General features: G+C 42.4%; 1 protein-coding gene across 1 annotated transcript in view; it reads left to right on the top strand.

Moving 5' to 3' along the window:
• The window catches only part of LOC137429688 (protein-glutamine gamma-glutamyltransferase 2), a 239826-nt gene that overhangs the window by 46304 nt on the left and 174632 nt on the right, over positions 1–18890 (top strand). Inside the window, 1 exon segment of the mRNA XM_078779717.1 lies at positions 13013–13156. Coding sequence (XP_078635843.1) covers positions 13013–13156 — 144 coding nt within the window.

Genomic DNA, 18890 nt, shown 5'->3' with positions numbered 1-18890 from the left:
ACGTACAGTATACTGTACATACGCGCAACTGCTGGTTCTCATTCAAAACAGAGGCGACGTACAGTATTCCTTTACTGTGTCTGTGTTAGCCATGGGTCCTATGAAGGATAATGCTAGTGTTTCCAAGTGTAATGTGGTTATGATGGAAGATTAGTTAAATCTGATTAAAAGGTATAAAAAAGTTGAAAAAGTGTCGGTGATAGCGCATAGACCTTATCGCGAATCGGAACTGCAATGCGTCATGGGATCGGAAAGGGGCAATAGCGCCGCTGGCGGTCGCTGTCACTTTGACAGAATGCTTGTTTACATTGACACACTACGTGATCCTTACCACTTTAAACTACTTTTAGGACTTTTTTACTGTGACAAATTAACTGTGAAATGTGATCAGCTCGTGAGTCAGTATTTGCAAGCCAAGGACACCGTCGCAAAACTGAAAGCCGCCATTGCAGTATGTAACAAGAAGCTTACTGTTTCGGACATAGCAAACTGTGATGAACTTGTGAAACTTTATACAGGTTTACCTAGTTATGACCTGTTTAAGTGGTTATTAGCAGAAGTATCCCCTCATGCACAGAACCTTCATTATTATAAGGGGAAATTTATCAATGGAAGACAAGACCTGGCAAATAAACAATACTACAAAACTCGGAGTTAAGCGATCTCAATCTTTAGAGGATCAACTACTCATGACACTCATGAAGCTTCGGCTTAATCTTCGCGACGAGGACCTCGCATTTCGCTTTGGATTAGGACAAAGCACCGTCTCCCAAGTTTTGTTCGCAAGTGTACAGCCAATATAAGTCAGGACCTACTCTCAAGTGCCTTGTTGGTATTACACCTAGCGGAACAATTTCATACATTTCCAAACCTACAGGAGGAAACAGGTCGGATAAAAAAATTGTAAAGATGACGAACATTGTAGACAAGTTCCAGCCCGGCGATATTTGTATGGCCGATCGAGGTTTCAACATTCAGGAACTGTTCTTGCATAAGCAGGTTGTTTCTCTTCTCCAATGGGAAGCCCCCTTTCCCTCAAATATTTCTTTAAATCGCTGGATTTTAATGCCAAAAAACGCTGAATTTCTTTCACATTAGCCATCTTCCTTTCCGTAAACACAGCGTCAATCGTAGACAGACGCTTCCTCTTCGGGGTTCGTGTTTACCTTTGCCCCCTTTTCGATCCCATCATGCTTTGCGGTGGAGCGCCCTCTGTTGATATTTACCGATTCACGATAAGGTCCATGCCTTAGGGCTGCCACGGTCGACGGTATCGACCATCATTCATGATAGGGAACGTATTCTCGCATACGTCACTGAAAAAGCGCCGCCGGCTAAGACTGCTAAAATGTGTTTTTTGTGTTCAGAAGAGATGCCATGTTTAAGGTGAATAACATAATCTTATTAATTTTATTTATTATTCTTGACAAATTCATTTATTAATTGTGTTCATTACTCATTAAAAAAATATGACTAAAATGTGTTTGTAGTGTTCTTTAAGGTTTAGCGATAGTTATATACTTTCGCGAGTTATTTACTCTAGTTTTATGGTGTTTGTCTTCATTTTAAGGCATTTTAAAGGCTTTTTTTCTTTTTGTATACAAGATCGAGGCTCGTGAAAGAGCTTAAATGCATTACGCCCGGTTTCCGTCAAAAACCGAGTTACGTCACGGCTTATGGAACCAATTAAGGACGTAGGCCGGGGTATTACTGTATTACTGTATATATATATATATATATATATATATATGTCGAGATCGAAGACCTCAAGGGAAGGAAGAAGAAGAAGAATCAGAGGAAGAAGAACAACAATGTTTAATAAAATCGATTATATACACACGTGTGGAGCGAGGCTCAAGAATGCACCGCCTAACACGCAGCGGGCAATTCCTCAAGACACTCGCTAAAAAATAAGTGGAAAGGCATTTCATTTATAGCAAAATATTAGACAAGAATCTGCGCTAAAGACATAGCACTACTGGACCATAAGGACAACACCTCCCATTGTCCCGTCCTATAGAAGGTCAAATTTAGACAACAAGATGTAAGCATAATGATAGACTACGCTTTTTTTGGCTATCTATCTAAACATATCAGACCCGAGCGCAGGCCGAAGTAAATATTCTTATACACTAGGCTAAATGGTAGATGAATGATTGGATACACATGCCGAATACCATTACAATCAAGTATATGTAATGTCTATATTTCTTCCGAGGTGTTAGGTTACGTCCTTGCTTTAGGAGACATACTGAAACTACAAAGATATATAATTAATTATTCCCTTCGTGAAGGAGGCATTTGGCGCCATGTTTTCCTGTACGTGGGTCGAGAGCATTTTATCTACTGTTTGGCACATTCATTCAAGGACTAATTTACTAGGCTAAGGATCCACCCTGCACGTCGAGCCTCGAAACCACATTTTGTCCACTCACCTCTGCCTGCAGTTGAGTTCAAATCAGTTTTTAGAAGCACGATATATAATTTCAGATGTTATGATCAATTGAGTCATGGGGCTAAAACCCTAATGGCTGACAGTTCCTTCCTTTGTCTTTACAAGACAACTCCTTGGAAAGACACCGTATACAAAGTGATTAGCATCCCAATTAGTCACATGCTAGGCACGACATAGCGTCACGCATGCTCAAGAAAGATATCGGCCCTAACTGGCCGTCTAACATTCAACGTATGATTTGTTAGCCATGATTCGCGACGACGGCGCCTGGTCAAGAGATTGCTGCCGCCCGCCAGATTCCGAATCCACCCTCGCTGCGGCATAGGTGCGACCCGGTTGCCAGCCAGATTAAGGGGCCCTCTTTATGCAAGTGAGGTCCTCGCGAATCAGGGCAAACAATCGACGTTAAATGCCATCAAGCCTTGTACATGTGATTGCTGGGTGGTGTAAGTGGTGGTGAGGGTGGTTCTCCCGGATACATGTTTGCTATCCGCTCCTCACTGCTGGTATAATAGCAATAACTTTTAAAAGAACCTACACTTTCTAAATCACAGGTTAAATCATCCCAACTAAAATCATAATCATTATCAGAATCCCAAGCATCAAATAGGTTCATCGATCACCCCATATACTCCTTCCTTTTCTGCCAACAACATATCCAAAACCACTTGATTCTGCATCACCATCGTTTGCATATGCATTAATTCGTTTTCCAATTGTAGTTCTGCGATTCAGGTTTCGTTTCCAATTCGTTCCATTACTAATGCGAGACTATCTATTTGCCAATCATTCATAATACATAAGAGGCGTTAGCCAGTACACGCAATGGGTTTTCCACACAAGTATCACAATCATCACAAACATCGATGCAGGCATTAGCCAGTAGCCCGTTCCCACATGGGATTAACACAAATATCACAGTCATCATCACAAAATTTAATACAAAATTCTGAAGCGCTGGTCACATCTGCCTTGTTGAAGGACCCATTCAGATCGACGGCCTCTGTGGTCAAGATCATGGTTTTCCAACGGCGATTTCTTCATCGTCCATCCTGAAAAATACTTTCTTACACACACCATGATCAATTCCTAGCCCCCCGTCCCACTAATTGGCATTTAGTTACCTTATCTCTCAGATGGTTGGCTTATTCATAGCCGCATTTCCTGTGTCGTGTCTGGAAATTCAAATGCCATATTTACTTTCACTAATTTCCGAAAATACCTTCCTTTTAATCATCTTCCCTACATTTAATAATACATGATTTACCAAATTTACCTTTGGGAAAAATGGATCCCAGATAACAAGTCCCTCCCCACTGTTCAGGTAGGTATGGATATGCTTTATTTCCGCAAATAAACATTACTCCATGGGGTGGGATAAGGGCCGAGGCCATGCATTTACTGATCTCAACGCGGGTGGCGCTTGGTGTCCCCCAAGATATGGTTAGCTTGGTTACGTTATGCTGGGCTTGGTCATCTATGGTTATTACAAGGGGGCCTACCTTTTCTCTCCATCTGGTGTCGGATGGCAGGGTATGGGTACATTCCGAGGTTCCCATCTGAACGTGTCCCTTTCCTATAAGACACACCCGTCCCTTTTGCTCTGTCACCCAGACTGGATCAGGTGGTTTGTCTAACAAAGCCTGCTTAATGGGTGGGGTATATCGAAACTCCCGGGAACACACTGCCTGCGATTTTGGGCCTATCAGTTCCAAGGTTGTGGTCAGACATGGGGTACGCAAGGGTCCTGAGCACATATCTCGTAGGGACAGGGGTAGCACTACCATTTCTATCCCTGTCGTACTGGTGTGGGGAAAATGCATACACACCCAACACCGTGATCGGTTCTGTACTTTCGCCATTGCACGGGTCACAGTCCAATACGTATTTTCCTTTGGCTTTTTCTTGCTTTCGATCCGTGGGTGCGGAATTAATATGTGTGAAATGCATGGTGGCCTATAATCGTAGGGGGAGCTCTGTGACGTCATGAATTCACATTGTAGTAATCGCTTGCTTCAAACGACTGAGGGCAGCAAAACCTGTCTAAACCTACTGCCATTTAACGACGCTTCCCAGATGACGGCTCCCATACACCATTCTGGCACAAAATTGTTGCATCCCACAGATGCCACGATTATTTGAACAAACTCATTTTCCTAATCCACCCTTTCAATTTTCATTTCAATTTAAAGTCAATCCAATGTCCTCTTTTAGCATCCCATGCACCTGTTGCAGACACCTGTTTTAGCCTGAAGCGGTATCTATCTATAATTCCAGCAATCTCTGTGTGTCTGTCTGTGTGTCTGTGTGTCTGTGTGTTTGTCTGTGACCGCTGTTTCTCGACAACCACGGGTCCGATATACTTGAAACTTGCCAGGTATATTGCTGGGGACCCGAGGATGTGCCTTTTCAAGGTTTGTAATTAATCGGACAAGTACCTACCGAGCTATGTCCAAAAAACGCTTCAACCAATCAGAGAGCAGCGAGCTATCACGTGTGCCGAACCGTTAATGCAATGCAAGCGTTAATGCGTTAATGCAAGGCTTTTCTTTTTTTCCCTCTTCTCTTTCTACTTTTCCTTGCGATTAAATTGCAAACAGCCAAAATACGTTGGCGCTAATTGAATAATTGGCCATTAACACTAAAATAATCGTAACTGCGATATGCCAACTTCCGGACAGTGCAGCCTTCCATGTTGTTGTTGTTTGCAGCAGCTGTTTGCAGCAGCTGTTTGCAGCAAGGCAAGGCTTTTCTTTTTTTCCCTCTTCTCTTTCTACTTTTCCTTGCGATTAAATTGCAAAAAGCCAAAATACGTTGGCGATAATTGAATAATTGGGCATTATGTTTTACAACTAATAAAAACGAATTTGCGATTCATTCGCTTTCCTGCGCGTTTGTGTACGCGATGGCGATTTCTTTACCAAACTCCGGAAGCCGTTCGCTTTGGACCGAACCATTGCATGTAAATAGAGGGGGGGGATTGTCACCACTCGCAAGCCGTTCGCTTTGGACCAAACCATTTCATGTAAATAGGGGGGGGGATATAATTTTAGATATATATATAGTACGGGCATGCCCTAGTATTAAACTAAATGTGATTGCCACCCCTAACAGGCGGTGGTGCAGCATCCTCGATCTGTGGTGGTGCGTTTGAGGTGTCTGTGTTTGTGGGTATGGCCAACTTACAATGTGTGGCATGTACCCAGGACGACTTGCCCTCACAAAACACCGCTGTTGGTGTGATCAGAAGAACTTGGTGGCCCCGTCCATCTTGGTTCGAGCGCAGTCTTACGGGTGAAATGCTTCACCAGCACCTAATCTCCTTCACCTTCACCTTCACCAGCACCTATGCAAAACTTTAAAAACATGTCTGTCATCCATGATAGGTAATTCAAGTCTAGAATGGTAATTCAAGTGCTGCCATATCCACTGTTGGCTGATGCCGTTGACATATAGCGCACGAGCGACAGACCATGGTAACCACAGTCGAAAGGCCTGGTGCTGCCCAGGTGGAAGTGACCTGCCTCATCACCTCACCCCCCTATGGCACACATGGCCGTTTGGATGCGCCATGCGTGCCAACCATGGCAATAAAGCTCGCGGTGCCACGGGTTTGTCCTTCTGCGGGGCACTGAGCTCCCAATTTAATCCAATTTTTGATGTTCTACGTTTGAGGCCGCGGCTTGTAATTGTATTACATCGAACTCTGTAGGTGCGGATGTCGGAACGTCTGTCTTGAGGTGCCAAATTAATTATGAACCCTTCATTGTTGTCCAACACATGGACCGTTCGGTGTTCAACATTGTATCGACGCCTTACTGGCGTTTTCCGCAGTCGGTCCATCATCCATGTACGACAGTACCCTGCCATTCCCAAAAATCGCAACGAACACACTAACTCTTCACTGTTATCCTTCACTTCACTTCAAAATTTCACTGTTATCCTATCAATACCTGGACAATTTTTTTCTTTCCTTCCTAGATACGCGAATTTCACATCAGTATAAACCCACTGGAAAAATTATCTGAAAAATAACTAGCCTCCCAAAACCATTTCCCTGCAAGAGCGGGGTTAGCCTTGCGGTCCACATGACAATCTTTTTTATTTTGCTCTATCACCTCCCTTTGAGCAATAATTTAATTGGTGTGATTCCCATTTACCCACTCCTGGTGGAGTTCTGTTCACCTGGTCTGCAGAGCCGTGATCCAATCTTCACCAGCCCCCAATCACCTTCTTATCACAAAACAACAGTCCATAACTAACCACTTTTCTTTATTTCCCGTCTTTTCCATCAACTTTTATAATCTTTTCCCCTCCCTTTCTTAGCAAACCTTGCAAAGTCACTTGTCATTGACAAATGATCCATTTAATTCGACTTTCCTTTAACATCTTCGCACTTTCCATGACCTTCTTCACACTTACTTTAAACCTTTTCTTCAGACACAACCCACATGAGTTATGAATACAATTTCCCCTTCCAGGCACGTGTCTAGTCACTCACAAAGTGTCCATAAGACAACGTCATCATATTTCACAGAACTCCACCACTCTATTAAATCCTAAGCATACCCAATGGGCAATCCACGAAAAAATCAAAGCATTTTCAGTCCCCTTTTTCCCATAAACTAGTCAATGTAAGTCAGCCAAACATAAACAGAGAGGTTCCAGCGAGTTGTGACCTCCATAACTCTTAACAACTCCGCTGGCACCTTTTAAAACAAACTTTCGCAGTCACTTACTAAAATAAAGTGCAGCTCTTGTCCGTAGATATACGTTAACCAAGGTTACATGAGACTTGACAACAATAGAATTTGGCTACCTACAGAAAAAGTACCTGCACAACACATTTACAAACCAATTCGTCCCCTCGTATTAGGGAACGTCACAAATGTTCCACCACAATTTACAGCAGGTGACCACCCACCTGCCTTCTGTCGAAGTCCAGTTCAATTTCCATTCACAGACAGACAGACAGACGAACCCCCAACGTACTAACAGGATGGTCTCGCAGAGGCCATTCCATTCAAATCTGTAGGCTGCCACGATTCTTCCCGCCAGGACACACTATCATAGTCCCCATAGTCACACGACACGTCAGCAGACACAGTGAATGACATTCAACATCATAGCAAACGCCGCAGAAACTGCTCCTCCTTGATCCATATCTGCAGACGCAGTCAGACACACCCAGTTGGACAGACAGACTGGCTCCACATTACAACTGCAAACATCCGAAATGACAACAGCTAACACCAAATATTTATTGTCCCCCTTTCAGGGAAGTCAAATCAACCACCATTAAAGCACAAAACAGAAAACGACCATATACTCAGAGTATATACCATATACTCAGAGTGAGACCCGAAAATCAAGCAGACAGACCGACAATCGAACCTGTCTTTCGACACTGCCGAACGACAAGTTCGCAGACACTGAGGGAGTGACATTCGACCCCCAGTAGATACCGCGGACACCGCTTTGGTCCGCACCAGCAACTCCCTCAAGATCAGTGTTCAGAGACATGACTCCATAGACAGCCAGAAAGCCAGACAAATACGGACACACACACACAGAGATTAATATATTTTTACAGATTAATATACAGAGATTTATAGATTAATATAAACAATTAATATATTGTCCACATTCATCTTGGTCAACCCAACCCATTCTGGCTCTCCCCAAGAGCTCCGTGTCCGGACAGACAGACAGATAAACGGACCGGTGAAACCATAACCATCCATTCTTCCGATTGGACTCACGTCAGCATCACATGTCATTTTTGCCTTCATTCAACGCATTCTGTCATCCCACGTCGGCCAAATACAAGCCCCAGCCATGCCGTTGAATAAACACCCTGTCGGTTGACAGCCTATTATTTTTGACTTTCACTCCCATTCTCCCTTGCTACATCTGGAGAGCCGTTAATGTGGGGATGTAATTGAACACTTGTTTTAAAGCCCTGTCTACACATGCTCTCCATAACATACTCATTATTCCCTGTCAATTTTACTCATCCGGATTGCCCAACGCCCGCAGGCAATTTGGGGAATCCCTTGTCAGTCAATGACACACATCAATGACACACACACAATAAACACAAATACACGCTGCAATGACAGATCATTCATTCCCTTATATACACATACCATGTGACTGACCATTCATTCTCCATACAATACAGTATAAATTCATGCACACTCATGCACACTTCAATCCTACTTACCTGTGAACTCTAACACATCCAGTGCGTAGCTTAACTTAAAATACTCATTATTCTACCTTTCTTGGGCTAGTCCCTCCTGGTAGTCCTAAGATCGGGTCGCCCCCCGATTCCTAACCTTAAACGCAGTTCTCACGCCGGAGTAACTTAATACCTATTATCTATCACCCACATATGGGTCTACCTGCTTCTCACGCAGGAAGCTTACCTTACCTCCTTATCCCGGGCGCCCTGTATAATCGATTCATTACCCACTGCTGCTCTGGTTTAAACTAAATTTGGTTCGGAATGCAAGCCAGGTGGTACAGCCGACAGAGGTCCACACGTGTCCAAAGCAAGGCGGGAGGCTTCAATTTCGAGGTGCAAAAATGCGTACCCACCAAATTAGATGCCGGCAGGCCTCCCTCCCGACCCGGAACGTGAGGATCCACCTCGTCTGCACACTTGGATGTATCCCACTCCTGACACCAAAATTGTCGAGATCGAAGACCTCAAGGGAAGGAAGAAGAAGAAGAATCAGAGGAAGAAGAACAACAATGTTTAATAAAATCGATTATATACACACGTGTGGAGCGAGGCTCAAGAATGCACCGCCTAACACGCAGCGGGCAATTCCTCAAGACACTCGCTAAAAAATAAGTGGAAAGGCATTTCATTTATAGCAAAATATTAGACAAGAATCTGCGCTAAAGACATAGCACTACTGGACCATAAGGACAACACCTCCCATTGTCCCGTCCTATAGAAGGTCAAATTTAGACAACAAGATGTAAGCATAATGATAGACTACGCTTTTTTTGGCTATCTATCTAAACATATCAGACCCGAGCGCAGGCCGAAGTAAATATTCTTATACACTAGGCTAAATGGTAGATGAATGATTGGATACACATGCCGAATACCATTACAATCAAGTATATGTAATGTCTATATTTCTTCCGAGGTGTTAGGTTACGTCCTTGCTTTAGGAGACATACTGAAACTACAAAGATATATAATTAATTATTCCCTTCGTGAAGGAGGCATTTGGCGCCATGTTTTCCTGTACGTGGGTCGAGAGCATTTTATCTACTGTTTGGCACATTCATTCAAGGACTAATTTACTAGGCTAAGGATCCACCCTGCACGTCGAGCCTCGAAACCACATTTTGTCCACTCACCTCTGCCTGCAGTTGAGTTCAAATCAGTTTTTAGAAGCACGATATATAATTTCAGATGTTATGATCAATTGAGTCATGGGGCTAAAACCCTAATGGCTGACATATATATATATATATATATATATATATATATATATATATATATATATAGTCACGTGAAAAAGTAAGTACACCCCATGTAAAGTTTTGACTTTTTCAACATATTTCAACATACAGCTATTTGATCTTCATTTCAACAATATTGACAGATAAAGGTGATATAATATAACAAATATCATGAAGCATTTACATTTTGTAGTCCATTGTATAATTTAAATAAACATAAATGCAAATTTCGCATGTGGAAAAAGTAAGTACACCCTTGGCTCGAATAGGTGGTATTGCCTCCTTTGGCAGAAACAACCTCAAGTAGGCATTTATTATAACTGTATACCAGTCTCATACATCGACTGGGAGAAATTTTTTCCCACTCCTCCATACAGAATTCTTTCAGCTGTGCGATGTTTGAGGGGTTTCTTGCATGCACAGCTCGTTTCAAATCCCCCCACAACATCTCGATGGGATTTAGATCCGGGCTTTGACTTGGCCATTCCAGAGCCCTCCATTTCTTTCTTTTCAGCCATTCCTTGGTGGATTTACTGGTATGTTTAGGGTCATTGTCATGTTGCAAGGTCCACCTTCGGTTGAGCTTCAACTTTTCGACAGATGGCCTCACATTATCCTCAAGCACCCTCTGGTACAATGAAGAATTCATAGTGGATTCTATGATGGTGAGCTCCCCAGGCCCTGATGCAGCAAAGCTGCCCCAAACCATAATATTTCCACCACCATGCTTTACAGTTGGTATCAGGTTCTTGTGTTCAAATGCTGTCTTTGGTTTTCGCCAAACATGTCTTCTGGTACTGTGACCAAATAGCTCTACCTTTGACTCATCTGTCCAGAGCACATTGTTCCAGAAGTGCTGGTCTTTGCCTAGGTGTTCATTGGCAAACTTTAGTCTTTCCCTGATGTTCTTTCTGAACAGCAAAGGTTTCCTCCTGGCACACCTCCCATGTAGATCAAATTTGTGCAGCCTCTTTCTAATGGTAGACTCGTGCACTTTGACATCAACAGTGGCAAGAGCTACCTTTAGGTCCTGTGATGACATTCTGGGGTTCTTAGAGACTTCTTTCAGCATCTTATGGTCTGCTCTCGGGCTGAACTTGCTGGGGCGGCCTGGCCTGAACAAGTTGGCAGTTGTTTGGAATCTTCTCCACTTGTAGATGATCTTCCGGACAGTCGAATGATTAATTTCAAATTGTTTGGAGATCTTTTTAAATCCCTTCCCAGACTCGTAAGCATCTATAACCTTCTTTCTGAAGGCCACAGAGAGCTCTTTTGATCATGGCATGGTGACACCGCACACTTCAACAACAAGGAGCAAATCAAACTAAATGTCTGAGGTTTAAATAAGACAGGTTCCTCCAAGATCCTCTCGAACGATGTTCTAATCATTTTCACCTGAGCTGGTGCACCTGATTCTAACTTTAGGTATTTGAAGTAGTGATAAATGTAGGGGTGTACTTACTTTTTGCACATGGGAAATTTGCATTTATGTTTATTTTAATTATACAATGGACTACAAAATGTAAATGTTTCATGATATTTGTTTTATTATATCACCTTTATCTGTCAATATTGTTGAAATGAAGATCAAATAGCTGTATGTTGAAATATGTTGAAAAAGTCAAAACTTTAAATGGGGTGTACTTACTTTTTCACGTGACTGTATATATATATATATTTATTTATTTATGTATATGAGAAATGGAGAAATGGATACTACGTCGCTGCGTATCTATATATCTTCTTCGACCAGCCAACTTTCTTCTTCTTCTGTTCTCTTCTTAGACCAGCCAACATTCAAAGGAGAAAGAAGTGGGCTGACGAGATGGCCAACAGACCCTTGGAGTTTTGGCAAACTGTCATTTTTTCAGATGAGTCCCAATTTGCTCAATTTTCTGAGAGTGGACGCTTATGGGTTTGGAGACTTCCCAGTCAAGAGTTGTCTTTGAACCGATTGCAGCCAACTGTCAAACACGGTGGTTTTTCAATGATGGTGTGGGGAGCAATCTGGAGCCCTGGTCGGTCAGATCTTGTGGAGTGTGTTGGCAACATTAAATCTACGATATGCATTTCTATCCTTGAGGATGGACTTCTCCCTGTCTTCTCCACTGGTCAGATGGTCAAAAACAACACTCCGTTCATTGAAGATGGAGCTCCATACCACACTGCAAAAAAGACCAAAGAATGGCAGGACAGAAATGGGATCAAGCGACTTCCATGGCCAAGTCAGTCTCCTGACATGAATCCCATTAAACGCCTCTGGGCCATATTTGATCGAGCTGTGCGGAAAAAGTCCAGGAAACCAACATCACGGGCAGAATTGCTAAACCTTTTGCATGAAGCCTGGGCAGAAATCCCACAAGAGAAAATTTCGGAACTTGTTAGTTCTATTCCTGAAAGAGTAAAAGAGTTGAAACCTGCAAATGGCAAATCTACAAAATACAAATCAATAAATAAATTTCTTTTAAAATCATGGTGTCTGTTTACTTCTGTCATGTCTGTGTATATATTCATATGCGCATATACATATATGTATATGCTTTTCTCCTCCCTTACTCCCTGGTGGTGGTCGGCTGGATGTATGAGGAATGTATGAGGAAAAGGCCCAATGTTTAAAATCTGTTATTCCCTTTGATTAAATATCAAATACTTGGTCGGAAGCTTCTGAAAGTTATATTGATACTTGTTGAACAGCATGAGGAGGATTAGGATGGTGATGTACCCTACTTTGTTACGGAGCATCTGTGCTGCCAAAGAATATTTTTCTCAAGGGTTAAACTGGGTGGGTTGCCACTGCCTTCCCAGCAGTGGTTATGGCAGGAGAGGCGAGTGTGCACACCACCAGTACTGCCAACCCCATGAAAACATATACATAATATATCCTCGATGTGTATAGTATTGTATGATTTTCGAATTTAGTGATATGAATCTGAGCATAATATAAGTCATTGCAACATCCAGAAATGATTCAGGCATTTTTAATAATGTGAAGGATAAAGAAGAAGGGAGATGCTGCAAAAACAATGACCTTTCTATTATCTCTCACAATACTCTCTCTCTTTTCTCTAGAGCCCCTTGAACTGCTGACATGCAATCTAAGAGAAGAGCCACCACTCATCGTCCGTCGGGGCCAGTATTTTGACCTCTCGCTAAAATTCTCAAACCGTCACTACTGTCCTGACCTCGACATCATCTCAATTTCTGCTCTCTTTGGTATGGCACTACATTTCAAAATATTCATGCGATAACAATATCTGCATTATCCTTTTCACGGTCACAATATTGCTTACATTTCCCCACAACTTTTGCTTTCTGTGGTTGTTTCCTGTTTTCCTTTATTTTTATCGGTTGTGTTGTGTTCAGCTCCCTCCAACCCCAAGCCAGACCCTCTTATCTCTGATCCTCCTTCTCCTCACATGCTAACCCTCATTTCCTAGTGGGAACCACTCATCCTACGCTCTCTTTTCTAACCTTTGCCTCTACTTTTCCCAACTCCATAACTTTGCTTCTTTCAGCAATATTCTTATGAAACCACAGGATTTTAAAATGTATGTTGGTTTCACTACAATGATGAGATTTTGATGGTAAATGAACAAAATATTATTGTTGTAATTGTTTGTTAAAAACAAGAATTTGTTGTTGCTAATATGGTCTTGCTAGACATATAAGGTTCCTATCATCATCATCATCATCATCATCATCCTCACCATCATTATCATCGTCATTGTCATCATCGTCGTTATCATCATCATCATCATCATCATCATGATCATCATCATCATTGTCATCACCACCATCATCGTCATTGTCATTATCATCATCGTCGTCATTGTCATCACCATCATCTTCATGGTCATTGTCATTATCATCATCATCTTCATCGTCATTGTCGTCACCATCATCATCTTCATGGTCATTGTCATTATCATCATCATCTTAATTTTCGTCATCATCGTCATCATCATCGTCGTCGAGGTCATTGTCATCATTCTCGTCATCATCATCGTCATTATCATCATCATCGTCATCATCATCGTCATTATCATCATCATCATCATCATCGTAATCTTCGTCATCATCATCATCATCGTCGTTGTCATTGTCGTTATTGTCGTCATCATCATCATCATCATCGTCGTCATTGTCGTCATGATCATCATCTTTGTCATCATCATCATCATCTTAATCTTCGTCATCATCATCGTCATCGTCATTGTCATCGTCATTGTCGTCACCATCATCATCTTAACGGTCATTGTCATTATCATCATCATCTTAATTTTCGTCATCATCATCATCGTCGTTGTCATTGTCGTTATTGTCGTCATCATCATCATCGTCGTCATTGTCGTCATGGTCATCATCTTTGTCATCATCATCATCATCATCATCATGATCATCATCTTACTCTTCGTCGTCATCATCGTCGTCGTCATTGTCATTGTCATCGTCATCGTCATCAGCATCATCGTCATCGTCATCGGCATCAGCATCAGCATCATTATCATCGTCATTATCATCATCGCTGTTATCATCATTATCATCGTCATCAGCATCATCGTCATCGTCATCGTCATCGTCATCAGCATCATCGTCATCGGCATCGTCATCAGCATCATCGTCATCAGCATCAGCATCAGCATCACCATCATTATCATCGTCATTGTCATCATCGCCGTTATCAGCATCACCATCATTATCATCATCATCATCATCATCGTCATCGGCATCAGCATCAGCATCAGCATCAGCATCAGCATCACCATCATTATCATCGTCATTGTCATCGTCATCAGCATCACCATCATTATCATCGTCATTGTCTCATCGCCGTTATCATCAAACATGGATTTGATGATGGTACTTTACCACTGTCCATAGTCTTCCATGAGTTACCTTAATTTACCTGCTTGAAGTCCTCCGTCGTTTGTGAGCCAACATACGCCATTTTGGATGTTCCTAAATCACACCTACCCTGTGATGGCTTCCGCAGCTGTAATTTGGAAACAGGTTATTCCTTCGTCCTCGCGCAGTGGCTACAAAATTCCATACATCCTTTCCTCAAGGTTTCGGACATTCTGTGCAAATATCCTCATACCGGTATCATTATAATCTTACAATGATCGTTACAGCTTGTGTTTATTGCTGTCCAGAGCATACAGGTGTAGCATGCACATGGAATTCGTTAATGCTTTGTTGTGAGCACCCAACATCTGTTACCACACAGGATTATGTTTTTCCCACCGTTTCCCTGAATACATTTATCTTCATCTTTCGAAATACACTTCACTTGGAGAGAAATTTTGCATTTTATTCCATACCAATTGTCAAACAAATGTTTTATCTCAAAATCCTATTGAGTGTTGTCTATCCTCGATACTATTAATCACCTACTCTCTCTAGTATAATTCCATCCTTTGCTTTTATTTGATTTTAGAAACCTGTTTTTACTGCATAAACCTCGCACGCACTTTTTTTTTTACCTTCACCACCAAAGGCAGGGGCAGACCTCGGGGTGGGGTACCCAGCATGGACCCCCCTAGACCCATGGTCTTGTCAAAAGCGATTGTTTTTTTTGCATAGGTATTAATGTATCTATAACCGAAGACGTGGTCTCGGAATGTTGGATCCCCCGATATTCTTCAGACCATAGCTGATGTTGACCGCAGCGTTCAAGGTGGAACTGAGTTGTCCCATTCAGTTTTTTCCCCAGGGTGAATACTTTGTTGTTGTTTTTTGTATACAAGATCGAGGCTCGTGTAAGAGCAAAAATTGTTAAAATTGTTACGAGGCTCGTGTTACTTGATGATTAACAAATGACCGGAATCGTTGATTTGTGATCGGAGATGTTTTTTTTCTCCGAACCATTCATGAGCCAAGAGGTGGAATTATATCCCAAATATCAGATCATCCAGAGTCGCTGTCATTCTGTTTCAATTCAGCACTCAGTCTTTGTTTTCAAGACTCAATAACATGCTTTTGACCGTGGGAAATTCTCCAGGGTATACAATGGGCATCGAACGTGTTGGAGAATAAATCTTTGTTATTCGTGATTCACATCGTCGGAGATGATGAAGACAAATGCTCATCTGATGGCAAAACCGTAATTCTGATCGAAGGTCATTTCCGTGTCAAACCTTGTTCAATACATCAGAGACGTTGATTTGTTTTGATCATTATGTCATTTGTTTCATTTTATACAATGTCTGCTTTTCATTCGATTGGATTTCTATGATGAGAAAGTAATTAAAAGAGGGAGATGTCATGCAGAGCATGATACTTGCAAAATTCACCCCCCCCCCCTCCCCCAAAGGTTGCCACTGATCCATCAAATTGTCCATTTCATCAAGTTTAAAATTGATGGTCTTGATGAAAGCTCAGTTCAATAGGATGAAAAGTGCCGATTTTTAATGAAAATTGATGATTTTAGACGTTTGACCGAAAGTTGACCTTTGACCTTTTCACCTCAAAAATAGTTGGTTTCCCAATTTAGTGACTCAATATGCAAATGCTGTTCAATTTTCAAGTCAAATTTCAAGTCAAATTTCGGATTCCCTCTCTGGTCGTAGGCAACGTGTGGCCCTGAATGCATTTCTCTCATCTCCCCTTCCTGTTCAGGCTGGAGTTCCCCAAGGCAGTGTTCTGGGCCCTGTGCTATTTCTGGTCTTCATCAATGATCTATCCAACTCTCTGGAAAATCCTCTCTGTCTCTCTGCCGCTCCATTCCTCATCCCCCAGATCAGCAGTCTGCAGCCTCCTCAATCTCTGCAGACCTGGACAAAATCACAGACTGGTCAAACAAGTGGAAGATGTCTTTCAATCCTGACAAATCTCACATTCTTACGATGTCTCTCCGAAAAGATCGACTGGACAACCCTTCCATCTACTTTCTAAATAATCCTCTCCAATAAGTTCTGTCGCTCAAGCTTTTGGGTCTCACTATCTGCCATGATCTTTCCTGGGAAAACCACATTTCCAAGCTAGCCTCCAAAGCCAGTCGCCGACTGGGCATCCTCCGTCGTGCGAGGTCCTTCCTTGGCACACCTGAGCTCCTCACCACAAACATACACCAAATCCGCAGCTCAATGGAATAGTGTTCTCCCCTCTGGGCCGGTGCTCCTTCCTCACACCTTGCTGGGATTCACACTGTTGAAACCAAAGCTTTCAGAATCATTGGAATCTCCCGCGATGAAGCTAACTCTGAGGGTCTTTCACTCACTCACCGCAGGCAGGTTGGTGGTATTTGTCTTCAACCGACTCCTCTCCGGCCTAGCTTCCCCAGCTCTGTCTGTGCTCTGTCCCCCAAATTATTCCTACAGGTCGCACAAGATCTGCCTGCAACCCTCTTATGGTTAAACTGCCAAAATCAAGACTCTCTATTCACCTTCACTCTTTCATTCCCCTTTTTTCCCGCCTCTGGAACAAACTCCCTCACTCTCTTCAATCCCACTCCAGGTCTTTAAAACAGCTGTTCACCACCATCTCTTATCTTCCCCCATCCAAAACCTTGATCTTTTCTACCCCCGTTAATTCACCCCCAGATCCACTCTTTTGAAATACCGCCTTCATTCCTGGAAGTCCTAGCAGTGTCCATATATTTTATACTACTTCCACCCCACCCCTTCCCTTCCCATGCCTTCTTCCCCCAAGCCCTCTCCCTCCCACAGGTCTCCCGATGTCACTGTCTGGACATTTTGAGTTCTGTTAGTCAATGCACTTGTGTGCTTCCCTCTCTCTCCCCATCTTGTCTTCCGCTCCATTCATTATATGTTTTATGTGTCCGTTTTTTTTTTGTGATTAATATTGGCTCTTACACGAGCCTCGATCTTGTATCCCAAAAAAAAAAAATCGCGATTTTAGAAATTTGACCTCCAGATAACCTTTGGCCTTTGACCTCAAAATTAATATGCATTTGCATATTGTGACGTCGATTGTGACGACCTCTACAACTTGATGAAGTTTTATGATGATCGGTTTGGAATTGTGACCTGCAGGCGAGTGACAAACAGACAGAATAACAAACGCAACCGCCCAATATACAGCACTTGAAAAATCTTCGATTTTGCAAGTAATAAATGGTGATTTTCTGCAAGTAATAAAAGTTTTTTCATTAGAAAACTTATTTTCAAGTGTATTAGAGTGTTCTTTGTTTATATTTAGAATAGTCTTTAGAACCGATGACAAAAATGAAACATCCACAAAAAATGTTCACCTCACTGCTCGGCGAACTCATTTTTCAGTGCAATGTAATTTTTTTGGACCCTCCCTCCCCCATACCCTACCCAAACCTAAAAGCATGTTTTGCGCCTGGAAGGTGAACATCGGTTATGTTTTCACCTTTGTTTATCTGTTTATCTGTGAGAGGGATATCTTTTAAAAAGTTATGGACAAGTTCGGTGGAAACGTGGTGGACAAATGGGTGTGTAACAATACAACAACAACAACATGCATTTTAAGGCCATTTTCCCTGCAAGAGTGGGGGTTAGCCTTGCGGTCCCCATGACAATCTTCTCCATTTTGCCCTATTTTCTGCATCTCTCCTTGTTAACCCCCTTGCCCACATGTCTTCTTCCACCGTCTTTAGCCAAGTCTTTCTCGGTCTTCCCCGTCCTCTACGTCCTTCTACATTCATTTCCATCACTCTTCTCAACCAGTCACTTTCATCCTTCCTCAACACATGACCAAACCATCTCAACCTGTTCCTCTTCACAGCATCAATCACAGGCTCTATTCCCATCATCTTTCACAATTCATCATTTGTCTTCCTCTCTCTCAACGATACTCCACACATCCACCGAACCATTCGCATTTCCACCCTTTCCAGCCTTCGTTGCTGCTCTACATTCATGACCCATGTCTCGCTCCCATAAATCATAACACCTCTCACACATGCAGCATACACCTTTCCCTTCAGCTTCAACGACACTCCCCTCATCATCAGCACACC

Source organism: Myxine glutinosa, chromosome 6, assembly GCF_964187855.1.
Source record: "Myxine glutinosa chromosome 6, kmMyxGlut1.1, whole genome shotgun sequence".
Lineage (NCBI taxonomy): Eukaryota > Metazoa > Chordata > Myxini > Myxiniformes > Myxinidae > Myxine > Myxine glutinosa.
This window is presented reverse-complemented; position numbering and strand designations above follow the sequence as displayed.